The sequence below is a fragment of the Adelges cooleyi genome, unplaced genomic scaffold (genome assembly GCF_023614345.1).
Source record: "Adelges cooleyi isolate 19-005CV unplaced genomic scaffold, UGA_ACOO_1.1 ACOO_flye_CR_arks_rails_tigmint_CR_PRNA_247, whole genome shotgun sequence".
Taxonomy (NCBI): domain Eukaryota; kingdom Metazoa; phylum Arthropoda; class Insecta; order Hemiptera; family Adelgidae; genus Adelges; species Adelges cooleyi.
This window is the reverse complement of record NW_026095912.1, coordinates 2,373,277-2,388,345: the sequence shown is the minus strand read 5'-3', so window position 1 is coordinate 2,388,345 and position 15,069 is coordinate 2,373,277. Positions and strand designations below refer to the sequence as shown.

The 15,069-nt window shown below is 30.5% G+C and overlaps 1 protein-coding gene across 2 annotated transcripts; it reads right to left on the bottom strand.

Moving 5' to 3' along the window:
• Positions 1–818: 818 nt before the first annotated feature.
• Positions 819–13,393, bottom strand: LOC126837043 (cytochrome P450 4C1-like). 2 transcript variants are annotated; one of them, XM_050570764.1, is made up of 11 exons: positions 13,303–13,393; positions 5,331–5,516; positions 4,558–4,664; positions 4,404–4,494; positions 4,139–4,324; positions 3,692–3,761; positions 3,459–3,585; positions 3,137–3,382; positions 1,558–1,726; positions 1,317–1,496; positions 819–1,232 (listed from the first exon to the last, which is right to left on the bottom strand). In XM_050570764.1, the coding sequence occupies exons 1-11, from the start codon at positions 13,340–13,342 to the stop codon at positions 1,057–1,059; spliced, it is 1,578 nt and encodes a 525-aa protein (XP_050426721.1). In that variant the 5' UTR covers positions 13,343–13,393; the 3' UTR covers positions 819–1,056. The 2 variants fall into 2 exon arrangements, with proteins under 2 accessions (XP_050426721.1, XP_050426720.1); XM_050570763.1 differs by lacking the exon at positions 13,303–13,393 and having other exon boundaries at positions 5,331–5,627.
• Positions 13,394–15,069: the final 1,676 nt, after the last annotated feature.

The following is a 15,069-nucleotide window of genomic DNA, read 5'->3' as shown; positions in this document are numbered from 1 at the left end:
CGCTTGGACAACTTAGGTCATTAGCCTACATGTAGGTACAACAGCTATAATAAGATCTTCATTTCTATACTATCAGACATTAAAAAAACATCTCTAAGTATTTAACTGAAACCGACCTGAATCATTTGACTAGAAAACGTTGTAAAATGCCTGCAAACTTATCTGAACATTGTCAAGTATCAAAGTAATGATCCAAAAATGTACAAAACTCAATAAACGGATCTTTTATAAAAAATATTAATACCTTGACTAAAAAACAACTACTATAAGAACATATATTCATAAGGGTAAGTATGTTATGTTAAATGACAGGTTTAGTTCATTTTTTTTTTTTGAGATTATTTGTAAGGGAAAAAATAAACATAAATAATTTTAAAAAAACAAGACACTAATATTTTCTATCCAACGTTTTCGGAAAAACTGTAATACTTACTGACCAGCAAGTGTCCAAGAAAAACTACAATATATTATATCGAAAATATTGACAACTTTTAATAGTGTTGTAAAAAATAAAATAATTGAAAAGTAGCTCCAAATTAAAAGGTTCGAATTGACTTAGCCAAACGTTCTAATGAATAGGTTGTATGTCGGTGCTCTTTTGGCTTTTAAGTGAACTTCTACCTGAAACTTACTGGATAATAAAGTTTCGTTTAGCTGGAATTGTCAAATTAATTAAAACTCTATACCATTAGCTCGGCGTGCTTTGAAAATAGTCAATACGGCAAGGCAGTCCTTGGAAACGTTATATTTTATTAAAATGTAAGTGTGTGCTAAACATGTCGACTAAAAAATAGGCAAAAATGTTTATAACAATTTTTTATTTTTACAAACAACTATAGTCCACGTACAATATTACTTTTCCCGAATACACTAATAATTTAAAACAAATTTTAATAATATTGACATATTATAACATAAACATATTTAGCAAAAACTCAAGCACCACTTCTGCAGTTATAATATATAATAGTAAAAAATACATAAATATCCCTTAACCACAACAGCTAATACACCAAAATATATATAAGAATGGCTCCTCCACAGCGACCCAGGTACTTATTTCTTATGATTTTCGAAAAGTGGCGTTAATTTTAAGCTGGGCAAACGTTCAGCTTTTAATACCAGCCGTGGTTTAATCGCAATATCTTTTTGTGTTCCCAGTGTTTCCAATTTCATGTGTCTAACAACCGTTGATAGTACCGTCTTCATTAGATACATTGCAAATTTTTGACCTGGAACAGTAATTAATTATGGTTTATAATATGATAATCCAAATTGGTTTTGTTAGATTCATTTGTTAATTAATTATATCATACCAATACAGTTTCTTGGTCCTGCGCTAAACGGCAGGTATCCATATGGGTGTCGATCGTTACACTGCTCTGGTAAAAATCTGTCGGGATCAAATACTTCTGGGTTTGGATACATTGACTCGTCACGATGTAGTATATAAAACGAAACGCCTATAATACTATGTGCAGGTATTGTGTGGTTTTCTAGAATATTAATATGCTGATAACTTTAAGTCCAGTATAGAAATTAAGTTTTTAAACATACTAAGCTGTAATGGTTGGTTCAGTGTTCTTGTAACACCAGGAACACTGGGGTAAAGTCTCATGGTTTCTCTTATTACTCTTTCTAATATGGACATGGATTTAAGGTCTTCCATTGTAGCATCTCGATCACTGTCACCAAATATTCCCTGAAGCTCTTCTCGGATGTCGTCCTATAAATGTCACCGGTTATATAAAACAGGTGATAAGTGTTTTTTTTTTCGTTAGATTTTATTTTTAATGTTAAAACTTATGATAGTTTGTATGAAATATTGAAAGAAAAAAAAGAGGAAAAGGAAGTGTACAATTTGACCAAGATTCGAGAAAAGAGGTCCAGGGATTTTCAGAATGTGTGGTGTATAAATGGCGAAGATGAAGAAGTGCTAAGAAAAAGGTGATAGAAAAGAGAATACGGAGTGAGACTACAATATCGAAGAATCAATTTGGGTTTATGCCAGGGAAACAACAGTGGAAACATAATTTTGTATAAATCGGTGGTGCAAAAAAATAGTGGGTATGATGAGGATGTGAAAAATAGAATAAATTGTGAATGAATGACGCGTATGGGAGCGTCGGGTGTTTTTTGTGACAGGAGGATGCCTATTAAGGTGAAAGTAATTATTTGTAGGTCGGTAGTGAGGCAAGCAATGTTATATGGGTCAGAACGTTGGGCAGTTGATAAGAAAACTAAACAGAGAATGATTGTAGTGGAAATGAGAATGTCAAGATGGATAAGTGGATTGACTAAGGATGATAAAATAAGAAATCAATACGTTAGGGAGAGTCAATGGGTTGCATCAATTGTGGAGAAAATGAAAGAGAATAGGCTGAGATGGTTTGTTCAGTTTATGAGAAGAGATGAGGCAGAGGCAGTCAGAAGAGCTATGAAGATGAATATAGAGGGAAAAAGAGGAAGAGGAAGACCAAAGAAAAGATGGATGGATGGACTAGATAGTGGTATGAGGACAGCGGGGGTGTATGAACGAGATGTAGAACACCGAGCTCTATGGAGGTGTAGGACTAGGGTGCCCGACCCCCTGTAATTAAGAGTGTAAGGCGAAGAAAAAGGAGAAGACAATAATTTTAAAGAACTGTGAGGCTATATAAAATTGCATACAGTATCTAATTGTGATTAATTAATAAATTAAAAGATGGTATTATGGGATTAGGTAAATATCTATTATACTATTTGGTAAAAATCTACATAAGAATAAATGTTGGACATTTTCATTATCCTAAATTCATAGTAGTAGTTTAGTTTTTTTATTTCACTATCAAATATTAACTAATTTAATTGAATAATTTTTTCAATAGTATTTAATATATTACTTAGAAATCTTTGGTTGGAAATGAAATATAATCTACAAAATTGCCTTAACTTTAAGACTTATAATACTTTAGCACCTAAAAAATGCTTTAAACTATGTTTAATAAATAGAAAGATTAACTATTAAAAAATAATTTGTAAAATGTTGACCAAAAATTAGTGAATAAATGAAAAGATTAATTATTAATAATAGTTCACATAAAAAAATTGTCATATTTCATTTCAGATAATATATATTTATAGATATACTAAGCACCTGGATGTTTTGATTCATGCCGATGTGAATTAATGCCATTGTCATAGCTATTGAAGAGGTATCGTGTCCTTCAAATAGAAAAGTATCTACTTCTTCCTGAATGTCAGCATCTGTCATGGAGTTTGGATGTTCCTTGGAAATGCCGATTAATAGGTCAAGGAATGAATATACTTTTTTTCTGTCTTCCTTAGTCCCGGCTATTGGGTTTTCGGAAAAATTAAGTTTTTGTTTTCTTTGTTGAATAACCTAAAGTTTGATTTGTGTTAAAAATAGAACAATGACAAGTTGCGCATGACTGTCGATAATATTGTGTTTTTATTACATTTTTACTAAATTCATGTAGTACTTTTAACGACTTATAAAATTGTCTACCCCAAGTACTGACGTTGAAAATCGTGTCGCTCCAAAGCCAAACTGTTAACATTCTTTTCATAGCTAAATGACTCACACTTGTAAAACAAAGCATTTAATTAATCTTAATTTTTTACTTGGGTAAGCTTAAGCAGAGTAATAAATGTAATTTATACAAATAACTTTTTACTTGATTACACTTACGTTTTTACTGCTTTAACATAGTCAATGGATTGTCCTTCTTGTGATCTCACGTTGACGCCTAGCATTGTTTCTGTAAAATAAATCAAGAGCGGTATATTTAATTTTACAATCATCAAATAAATGATTTCAGAACGATAGTATTTTTAAGTAAAACTTCTTTACAATGGGTACGAACAAATATAGTAGGACGGATTATGGTGGGGTTGGGGCATAGTTATTGAAGAAAAATGTTATTGGTATGCAGTGATTAAATTTTTGTAAGAAATACATCTATAATTCTTTTTCGGAAATCATAAACTACTCTTCATTAAACTAATGCCAGCGTCACTCCTCATTTCTTTAACCAATTATATCACTGTCACCAGACATAGGTGACTTTATTTATTGTTACACCTATGTTTTAAAAAAATACCATCAATAAAATCAATAAACAGAAGAGCAACTTACCGCATACAATATCTAATGAGCATAGAGTCACGTGCGAGTGTAAGTCAATTTCATTGTTTTTCGATGCCTTGGCTAGGCTTTGCACTAAACCGTTTGCATGATGGTTAAAAGCTGGTATATATGATTCTAAAATTTTGAAGTGGAATGTATTAGTCAGTAGCTTTCTTCGCGTTTGCCATTTCTCGTCTAAAACATTACAATATTTAATAATAAAATATAGCGACCGCTTAATATTCGATGTAGACATTTAGGCGATAGATCATACCAGTGCTGGTCAGAAGCCCTTTTTTCAACCAGGGCTCGAGCATCCTGTATCCCGGTCCTTTGATAATATATTGAGTACTGGACAATAATATCTATAGCACAATAAAGTATTTCTTCTTGTATTAAGAATTAAGAATGTTGTAACTAACTTATACCTTTATGTCCTCTGGGTCGACTATAATGACGTAGTCCCGTAAAATAGTATTGATATGCACCAATGGTCCTATATTTTTAAGAACTCTGGTGTAATAGGGTAACAAATCTGAAATTTTCAGACAGTTGAGTAATTACATTTTCGACAACAGAATAATTTTTGATAATAATTGATTTATACTAAGGACGTGAATAAAAATAACTAATTATATGATACTAATTATATGAACTAATTATATTATTTTTCATGATTTTTACATTTGCCTGTGACCCTAGAAACGTCGACTAAATTTGATAATTTCCACCGGGTATTGGACATTAATTTAAACCGTATTCAATCCTGTTGAGTTATAATTGTATGATTTGACTTACCTACTACAGTGAATTATGAAATAAGCACCTACTATAACTGTACTACTCAAGTTATTAAGAAACTATTATTTAATACAACTTAATAGTAAATGATTTTCAATATTAAAAAGTAATAAATATTTCCTGACTATTTAAGACAACGATTCACAATTCAAGTAAGGAGGGTAAGAAGAATACCACTTTTTTATCTATAGTTTTAGTTAATAGTTTCTGTCTGAGTATGTTATACAATTTATTTTCGAAGGAATATTTAAAAAACGTTTTATGTTTAAAATATATTTTAATAGCCAGGGACATAAAGCCATTGAACAATATTTGGTCTATGCTATATCAGAACAAATCTTTTTTTAATTAGGCATCTACTAATAACTGAAAAATTCTAAATATATAACAAAAATACTACCTTGAGGGCTCATACTAGAGACGAGCCATATAAAATTGATTGTTTCCAAGTAGGTTTTCGTTAAACTCGGTAGTAGAGATATTTGTTTTCTACGTTCGATCGCACGTTCGTCATAATACATTTTGTAGAATCTGCAAGTTAGTAATATGATAAGCAATAACCATATTATTATAGAAATGTTCGAAACTGAAGCCAAAGCTCCAGAGAATATGCTCAGCAAGTTCATTGTGAGAAAACTATGAATCAAAGAACTGTTAACGATGGTGTGGAATCACACACTGTTGCATTCACAATATACGTTTGTACAAAAATGAATGTTAAACTCAATGTCAAAGAAAATCCAATTTTATTAAGCTGCTTTAATTTAATATAAATGTAAATTATTTAAATTTATTACTATTATACGTAATTTTCATAAATTATCATTTTACACATAAATTAAAGAAGTGATCAAATATATACAAAACTACAACTATGGGGGTTGTATGTGAACCTTACAATAGCTAATGACCATTGTAGTCGATACTTCATTAGTTAAATAAAAACAATATGCATAAATAATTATGAATAAATTTAAATTAATATTTATTTTCGAGCATCAATTCAAATTGTTTTCTCCACCTTCGTGCACACAGAAGGTCACGAAAACCCATGGAAAATAGGTTCAAGGCGTATTATCTAAAATATATCTGCAATTCAGTAGATTGTAAATTAAATTACCTATTAATTATAAACAGTGTCTTTGTATTAACGGTTTCGTGATTTTTAGTGCGCCAAATTTAACAACTAAATCATTTATTTATGAATTACGGTATTATGCTTTAGAAACACAACATGAAACAAATAATATAACACCAAAAATTGTTATCAAAACAATGGAAAAATCGAATAATTTTTCAATTCTAACTCTTGTGGGTCCTGAGTATACTTCTAGCTCGAAATGCTTAACGGTCTATTATACTACAGTTACAGGACCTCCTTATGCTCTACATCTCGGCTGTAAAGTTGTACATAGATCTTATAGGTTTTTATAGTTAAAACCGTTCATGAAGTGTTATTTATTTCAGAAATGTCAACAAGGTAATTATGTCCATTGTTAATGAAGCTTCACAATATTTTTTCTGTTTTTTATAATTCCTAATTTCTATTGTTCTAAATCTTATCGCCGCCACCAAACAATAAACATATTATGTATTCACTACTGCTGGTTTTCCTTATAATGTGTATAATATCAAATTGAATTTAAATATTAATGATTGAGGAATTAAAAAATTATTCAAATATAGCTGTTATCTTCTGACCTTGTGTTATTTTTTTTTTTTGTGTGTTTCAACTATTACCCACTTTATACATTTTAATGTACCCTAAATGTATACTTTGCAATATCATATGGTTTGCTAAAAAACAGATAGGCCCGTACTGCGAAACTCAGATACCAGTCGAAAAATGTTGTTAGGTATTTATGGGATTTGTGCAGAATCCAACATGCAAACATTCTTTTTGTAGACATGTTAAATCTTAAACTTCTGACCTTTTGTTTTTTTTTTTTTGTGTGTTTCAACTATTACCCACGCTACACATTTTAATGTACCCTTAATGTATCCTTTGCTATATCAAATAATGTTTGCAAAAACACAAATCGGCCTATGTGTGACACACAAATGCCAGTCGACAAATATTATTAGGTATATATGGCATGTGTGCAACATACATGTTACCGTAAGCGTTTTGATTTTTGCTAGAGCTTTTAACCTTACATTATTACATTATAATCATAGAATATAAGAATAATACCAATAACAGCTATTGAACTATTAAAATGATCTCAATTTCTAAACCACGTAGATGTTATATATCTCTCTACTCGACATTCGGTATATACGTACATATATAAATATATATATTTTTTTTTTTAAAGCCTAAAACGAAATGTCTTGCACTAGTGTATAACACAATAATATTATTGTTTCCGTGTAATTTTTCGGCTGACCGGAATAGGCTTTGTTCCGAAATATGTGAACACCAGTGTTATTATCTAAGCAATATTTCTATTGGCCTTAGCAATACTAAATACAAGGTCATTCACTTACTATAAGCGTCAGCTGGTTAATACATTTCAGAAGACATAATAAGACTTTTTGAATACTCTTACAATTGGCCCATTTTTTTTTTTATTAAAATCAATTTGCTCAGAATTTATAAAATAGATAATTAATAAAATTAAATAAAAAGTATTTGATATTTACTCTAACAGCTGTTGTTATAGATGAAAATTTAAGTAGGGAGAAATAGGTAAAGTGTCCTAAACAGGTAATCGACCAGTGGCCATTTTAATACTAGACGAATTAAATTTAATTACCAAATAAATATTATTACCTAATTTAAATAAAAATTATTTGCTTTTATTACTATCTACTGTTTATTACTATGATTTACAGGATATGTGAGGACCTGATGTTCTAAAGTATCTTTTTTGAATGATTCTGTCCTCTACAGTGCTAAATGATTTGACCAATGATTTTCGAAAAGTGGTGTTATTTTTAAACTGGAAAAAACAATCAACTTTAAATGTCAACAAAGGTAAAACAATAATATCTTTTTGTATTCCTATTGTTTCCCATTTCATGTATATAACAACCGTTGATATTACAGACTACATTTGATACATCGCAAATTTCTGACCTAAAAAGTCAAAACAGTCATTCCCACTTATTTTATAAAATGACAATCTAAATAGTTTTTATTAGATTAATTTGTTTAATAATTATATCATTCCAATACAGTTTCTTGATCCTGCGCTAAACGGCATGTAACCATATAGGTGTCGATAGAAGATAAATTATAGAAAATGGAATGGCTAAAATACGTTCTGCAGGTATAATGTGGTTTACTTAATTAATTATATTTTGACAACTTGTGCTCCATTTGTTGTGGTTTTTTTGTTGAAATAAAACGGACTTCGACAAATTAGGTCACAATTTAAAATATTTTACTATAAATAATAAGTAAAGCAATATTACAATCTTAACCATTTTTTCGTATAGCTACTCATTTTGGTTTCAAGTGTTTTTGTTTTTCATAAAAATATATAAGATAATTATTATAATCAGACATAAAAAACGTCTTTGAAATACAAAAAAAAACATATTTAGAAATACCTCAAGCTACGCTCGTGATGTTATAATATTTTATAGTAAAAAATATATAAATATCCCTTAACCACAACAGCTAATACACCAAAATATATAGAAGAATTACTCTTCTTCAGCGATCTAGGTACTTATTTCTTATGATTTTCAAAAACAAACAACTATAGTCCACCTACAATATTAACTTGGCCCGAATACACTAATAATTCAAAACTAGCTTTAATAATATTGACATATTATAACATAAACATACTTAGCAAAAACTCAAGCACCATTTCTGCGGTTATAATAATTTTATACTAAAAAATACCTAAATAACCCTTAACCACAACAGCTTATACATAAAAGTATATATAATAATAGCTCCACTACAGCGACCCAGGTACTTATTTCTTATGATTTTCGAAAAGTGGCGTTAATTTTAAACTGGGCAACGAATCAGCTTTTAATACCAACTGTGTAGAAACAACAATATCTTTTTGTGTTCCCAGTGTTTCCAATTGCATGTGTCTAACAACCGTTGATAGTACCGTCTTCATTAGATACATTGCAAATTTTTGACCTGGAACAGTAATTAATTGTAGTTTATAAAATGACAATCAAAATTGGGGTTTTGTTAGATTCATTTGTTAATGAATTTATCATACCAATACAGTTTCTCGGTCCTGCGCTAAACGGCAGGTATCCATATGGGTGTCGATCGTTACACTGCTCTGGTAAAAATCTATCGGCATCAAATACTTCTGGTTTTGGATACATTGACTCGTCACGATGTAGTATATAAATCAAAAAGCCTATAATACTATGTGCAGGTATTGTGTGGTTTTCTAGAATATTAATATGCTGATAACTTTAAGTGGAGTATAGAAATTAAGTTTTTTAACATACTAAGCTGTAATGGTTGGTTCAGTGTTCTCGTAACACCAGGAACACTGGGGTAAAGTCTCATAGTTTCTTTTATTACTCTTTCCAATATGGACATAGATTTAAGGTCTTCCATTGTAGCATCTCGATCACTGTCTCCAAATATTCCCCGAAGCTCTTCTCGGATGTCGGCCTATAAATGTCACCGGTTATATAAAACAGGTGATAAGTGTTTTTTTTTCGATAGATATTATTTTTAATGTTAAAACTCATTATAGTTTGTATGAAATATTGAAAGAAAAAAAAGTGGAAAAGGAAGTGTACAATTTGACCAAGATTCGAGAAAAGAGGTCCAGGGATTTTCAGAATGTGTGGTGTATAAAAGGCGAAGATGAAGAAGTGCTAAGAAAAAGGTGATAGAAAAAAGAATACGGAGTGAGACTACAATATCGAAGAATCAATTTGGGTTTATGCCAGGGAAACAACAGTGGAAACATAATTTTGTATGAATCGGTGGTGCAAAAAAATGGTGGGTATGATGAGGATGTGAAAAATAGAATAAATTGTGAATGAATGACGCGTATGGGAGCGTCGGGGGTATTGTGTGACAGGAGGATGCCTATTAAGGTGAAAGTAATTATTTGTAGGTCGGTAGTGAGGCAAGCAATGTTATATGGGTCAGAACCTTGAGCAGTTGATAAGAAAACTAAACAGAAAATGATTGTAGTGGAAATGAGAATGTTAAGATGGATAAGTGGATTGACTAAGGAAGATAGAATAAGAAATCAATACATTAGGGAGAGTCTATGGGTTGTATCTATTGTGGAGAAAATGAAAGAGAATAGGCTGAGATGGTTTGTTCATGTTATGAGAAGAGTGATAAGAATTATGAAGATGAATATAGAGGGAAACAGAGGAAGAGGAAGACTAAAGAAAAGATGGACTAGATTATGATATGAGGATAGCGGGAGTGTATGAACAAGATGGAGAACACCGAGCACTATGGAGGTGTAGGACTAGGGTGCCCGACCCCCTGTAATTGAGAGTGTAAGGCGAAGAAAAAGGAGAAGACAATAATTTTAAAGAACTGTGAGGCTATATAAAAATGCATACAATATCTAATTGTGATTAATTAATAAATTTAAAGATGGTATTATGGGATTAGGTAAATATCTATTATACTATTTGGTAAAAATCTACATAAGAATAAATGAAGGAAATTTGCATTATCCTAAATTCATAGTAGTAGTTTAGTTTTTTTTTTCACTATCAAAAATTAACTAATTTAATTGAATAATTTTTTCATTAGTATTTAATATATTACTTTGAAATCTTTGGTTGGAAATGAAATATAATCTACAAAATTGCCTTAACTTCAAGACTTATAATACTTTAGCACCTAAAAAATGCTTTAAACTATGTTTAATAAATAGAAAGATTAACTATTAAAAAATAATTTGTAAAATGTTGACCAAAAATTAGTGAATAAATGAAAAGATTAATTATTAATAATAGTTCACATAAAAAAATTGTCATATTTCATTTCAGATAATATATATTTATAGATATACTAAGCACCTGGATGTTTTGATTCATGCCGATGTGAATTAATGCCATTGTCATAGCTATTGAAGAGGTATCGTGTCCTTCAAATAGAAAAGTATCTACTTCTTCCTGAATGTCAGCATCTGTCATGGAGTTTGGATGTTCCTTGGAAATGCCGATTAATAGGTCAAGGAATGAATATACTTTTTTTCTGTCTTCCTTAGTCCCGGCTATTGGGTTTTCGGAAAAATTAAGTTTTTGTTTTCTTTGTTGAATAACCTAAAGTTTGATTTGTGTTAAAAATAGAACAATGACAAGTTGCGCATGACTGTCGATAATATTGTGTTTTTATTACATTTTTACTAAATTCATGTAGTACTTTTAACGACTTATAAAATTGTCTACCCCAAGTACTGACGTTGAAAATCGTGTCGCTCCAAAGCCAAACTGTGAAAGCTCTTTTCATAGTTAAATGACTTACACTTGTAAAACAAAACATTTAATTAATCTTAATTTTACACTTGGGTAAGCTTAAGCAGAGTAATAAATGTAATTTATACAAATAACTTTTTGCTTGATTACACTTACGTTTTTACTGCTTTAACATAGTCAATGGATTGTCCTTCTTGTGATCTCACGTTGACACCTAGCATTGTTTCTGTAATATAAATCAAGAGCGGTATATTTAATTTTACAATCATCAAATATATGATTTCAGAATGATAGTATTTTGAAGTAAAACTTCTTTACAATGGGTACGAACAACTATAGTGGGACGGATTATGGTTGGGTTGGGGCATAGTTATTGATGAAAAATGTTATTGGTATGCAGTGATTAAATTTTTGTAAGAAATACATCTATAATTCTTTTTCGGAAATCATAAACTACTCTTCATTAAACTAATGCCAGCGTCACTCCTCATTTCTTTAACCAATTATATCACTGTCACCAGACATAGGTGACTTTATTTATTGTTACACCTATGTTTTAAAAAAATACCATCAATAAAATCAATAAACAGAAGAGCAACTTACCGCATACAATATCTAATGCGCATAGAGTCACGTGCGAGTGTAAGTCAATTTCATTGTTTTTCGATGCCTTGGCTAGGCTTTGCACTAAACCGTTTGCATGATGGTTAAAAGCTGGTATATATGATTCTAAAATTTTGAAGTGGAATGTATTAGTCAGTAGCTTTCTTCGCGTTTGCCATTTCTCATCTAGAACATCACTGTATTTAATAATAAAATATAGCGAACGCTTAATATTCGATGTAGACATTTAGGCGATAGATCATACTAGTGCTGGTCAGAAGCCCTTTTTTCAACCAGGGCTCGAGCATCCTGTATCCCGGTCCTTTGGTAATATGTTGAGTACTAGACAATAATATCTATAGCATAATAAAGTATTTTTTCTTGTATTAAGAATTACGAATGTTGTAACTAACGTATACCTTTATGTCATCGGGATCGTTGATAAGTACGTAGTCGCGTATTATAGTATTCATATACACCAATGGTCCAACACTTTTAAGAACGCTGGAGAAATAGGGTAATACATCTGAAATTTTCAGACAGTTGAGTAATTACATTTTCGACAACGGAATAATTTTTGATAATAATTTACTTATACTAAGGACGTGAATAAAAATAACTAATTATATGATACTAACTATATGAACTAATTATATTATTTTTTATGATTTTTACATTTGCCTGTGACCCTAGAAACGTTGACTAAATTTGATAATTTCCACCGGGTATTGGACATTAATATAAAACCGTATTCAATCCTGTTGAGTTATAATTGTATGATTTGACTTACCTACTACAGTGAATTATGAAATAAGTATCTACTATAACTGTACTACTCAAGTTGTTAAGAAACTATTATTTAAAACAATATAAAAGTAAATGATTTCCATTTGTAAGAAGTTATATATATTTCCTGGCTATTTAAGACAATGATTCACAATTCAAGTAAGGAGGTTAAGAAGTTTACTAATTTTTTCATCCATAATTTTTGTTAATAGTTTCTGTCTGAGTATGTTATACAATTTATTTTCGAAGGAATATTTAAAAAACGTTTTATGTTTAAAATATATTTTAATAGCCAGGGACATAAAGCATTAACTATTTGGTCTATGCTATATCAGAACAAATCATTTTTTTATTAGGCATCTACTAATAACTGAAAAATTCTAAATATATAACAAAAATATTACCTCGAGGGCTCATACTAGCTAATTGCCATGTAAAATTAATAGTTTCCAAGTAGGTTTTTGTTGAACTCGGTAGTAGCGATATTTGTTTTCTACGTTCGATCGCACGTTCGTCATAATATATTTTGTAGAGTCTGCAAGTTAGTAATATGATAAGCAATAACCATATTGTTATAGAGATGTTCGAACAACCTGAAGCCAAAGCTCCAGAGAATATGCTCAGCCAGTTCATTGCGAGAAAACTATGAATCAAACAACTGTTAACGATGGTTGGAATCACACACTGTTGCATTCACAATGTAAGTTGTTGAGTAAGAAAATGTTTATTTGTTTATTTGTGTGTTAACATAAATTATCATAATACACATAAGTTAAAATAGGGCCCAAAAATATAACCTAGCCGAAGTAATTTCCAGAAAGGTTACACATAATTATATTAATTTTTAAAAATACCTTCAAACGTATGCTTCGTCGCATGTATTACATAACCAAAACACGTATCAGGTTTTCTAGTTAACTTTTGATTATACATACAGTCATTAGACTAGTTTTCCCATCGTTGGTTGCCTACGTTAAAAGTACACGCATACAACAATTTCAGTTAACGTTTTAGATGCTTAAGAAAAAGTATTTTGAATAGTTTAGACATGCTTGGTAGAAGCGATATCGCTGCTAAGAGGGGTTTTGTTCAGGAGAGACCTACGTTCTTAACGATAATATCAAAAGAATTTGGTCATATGTTAGATCTAATAGTTGTTCAACTTCAACGTAACTAGAAGAGATATCTTTAATTACGAAGAATTCAAGTAGATCTAAGGCTTCTTTAAATTTTTAGCTAGGAGGATGGCTTTTGAGATGAAATGATTTCAGAGTTTATAATGTCAGCTTCTTGGGGTGGAGCACGTTCTTTCGTATTCCCAGTGAGAGTGCTCGGCTTTATAGTCCCCACCGGCAATAAGCCTATGTCCTAGCGTTCAGAATGATTTAGTAAATTTAATTCCATATGCATCTCCTTGGTGTAAGTATTAGGTAATTTTTCAATTCAAACACTTGTGGGTTGTATGGGTAGTCCTGAGTATACTTCAAGCTCGAAATGCTTTATGATCACTATTAAACTACAGCTGCAGTACCTCCTTATGCTCTACTACTCGGCTGTAAAGTTGAATAGATCTTATAGATTTTAATATTTAAAACTGTCCATGATGTGTAATTTATTTTAGAAATGTTAACAAGGTTAATATGTTTATTGTGCAAGATTTTTCACAATATTTATATGGTTTTTTATTATTCCTTATCTGTTATTCTAAATCGTATCTTGACCACCAAACAATGAAATGTTATATAATCACTACCGCAAATTTTCACTATTATAATATGTTAATAATATCAAATTAAATTAAAATATGTATAATTAAGTAAAAACTTAAGTATTTTTCAATTATAACAGTAACCTTAAACTTCTGACCTTGTGTGTTTGTTGTTTGTGTTTCGACTATTACCCACCTTACAAATTTTATTGTACTCATTCAACATTTTTGCTAATATCATATGATGTTTGCAAAAACACAAATCGGCCCATGGTGGGACACTCGGACGCCAGTCGACAAATATTATTAGGTGTATGAACATTCTGTTTATAGTAATGTGTGTCTGATTAAAGAAATTATTCTCAAGGAGAGGACTGAGGGATGACTACATGTTGCTTAACACATAGCTTCAGTCGAAATTGATAAAAAAGATTCTTAAAATTAAAAAAAATAATTTAATATATTATACTTTACCGTAAGAGTTTTAATATTTTATAGAGCTATTAACCGTAGATTATTACCATACGTGTACAATCGTAGAATATAAGAATTATGCCAATAACAGTTATTGAACTAATAAAATGTTCTCACTATCTAAACCATGTAGATGTGTATAACTATGTTCTGTTATACTAGTGTGACTTACAGAATA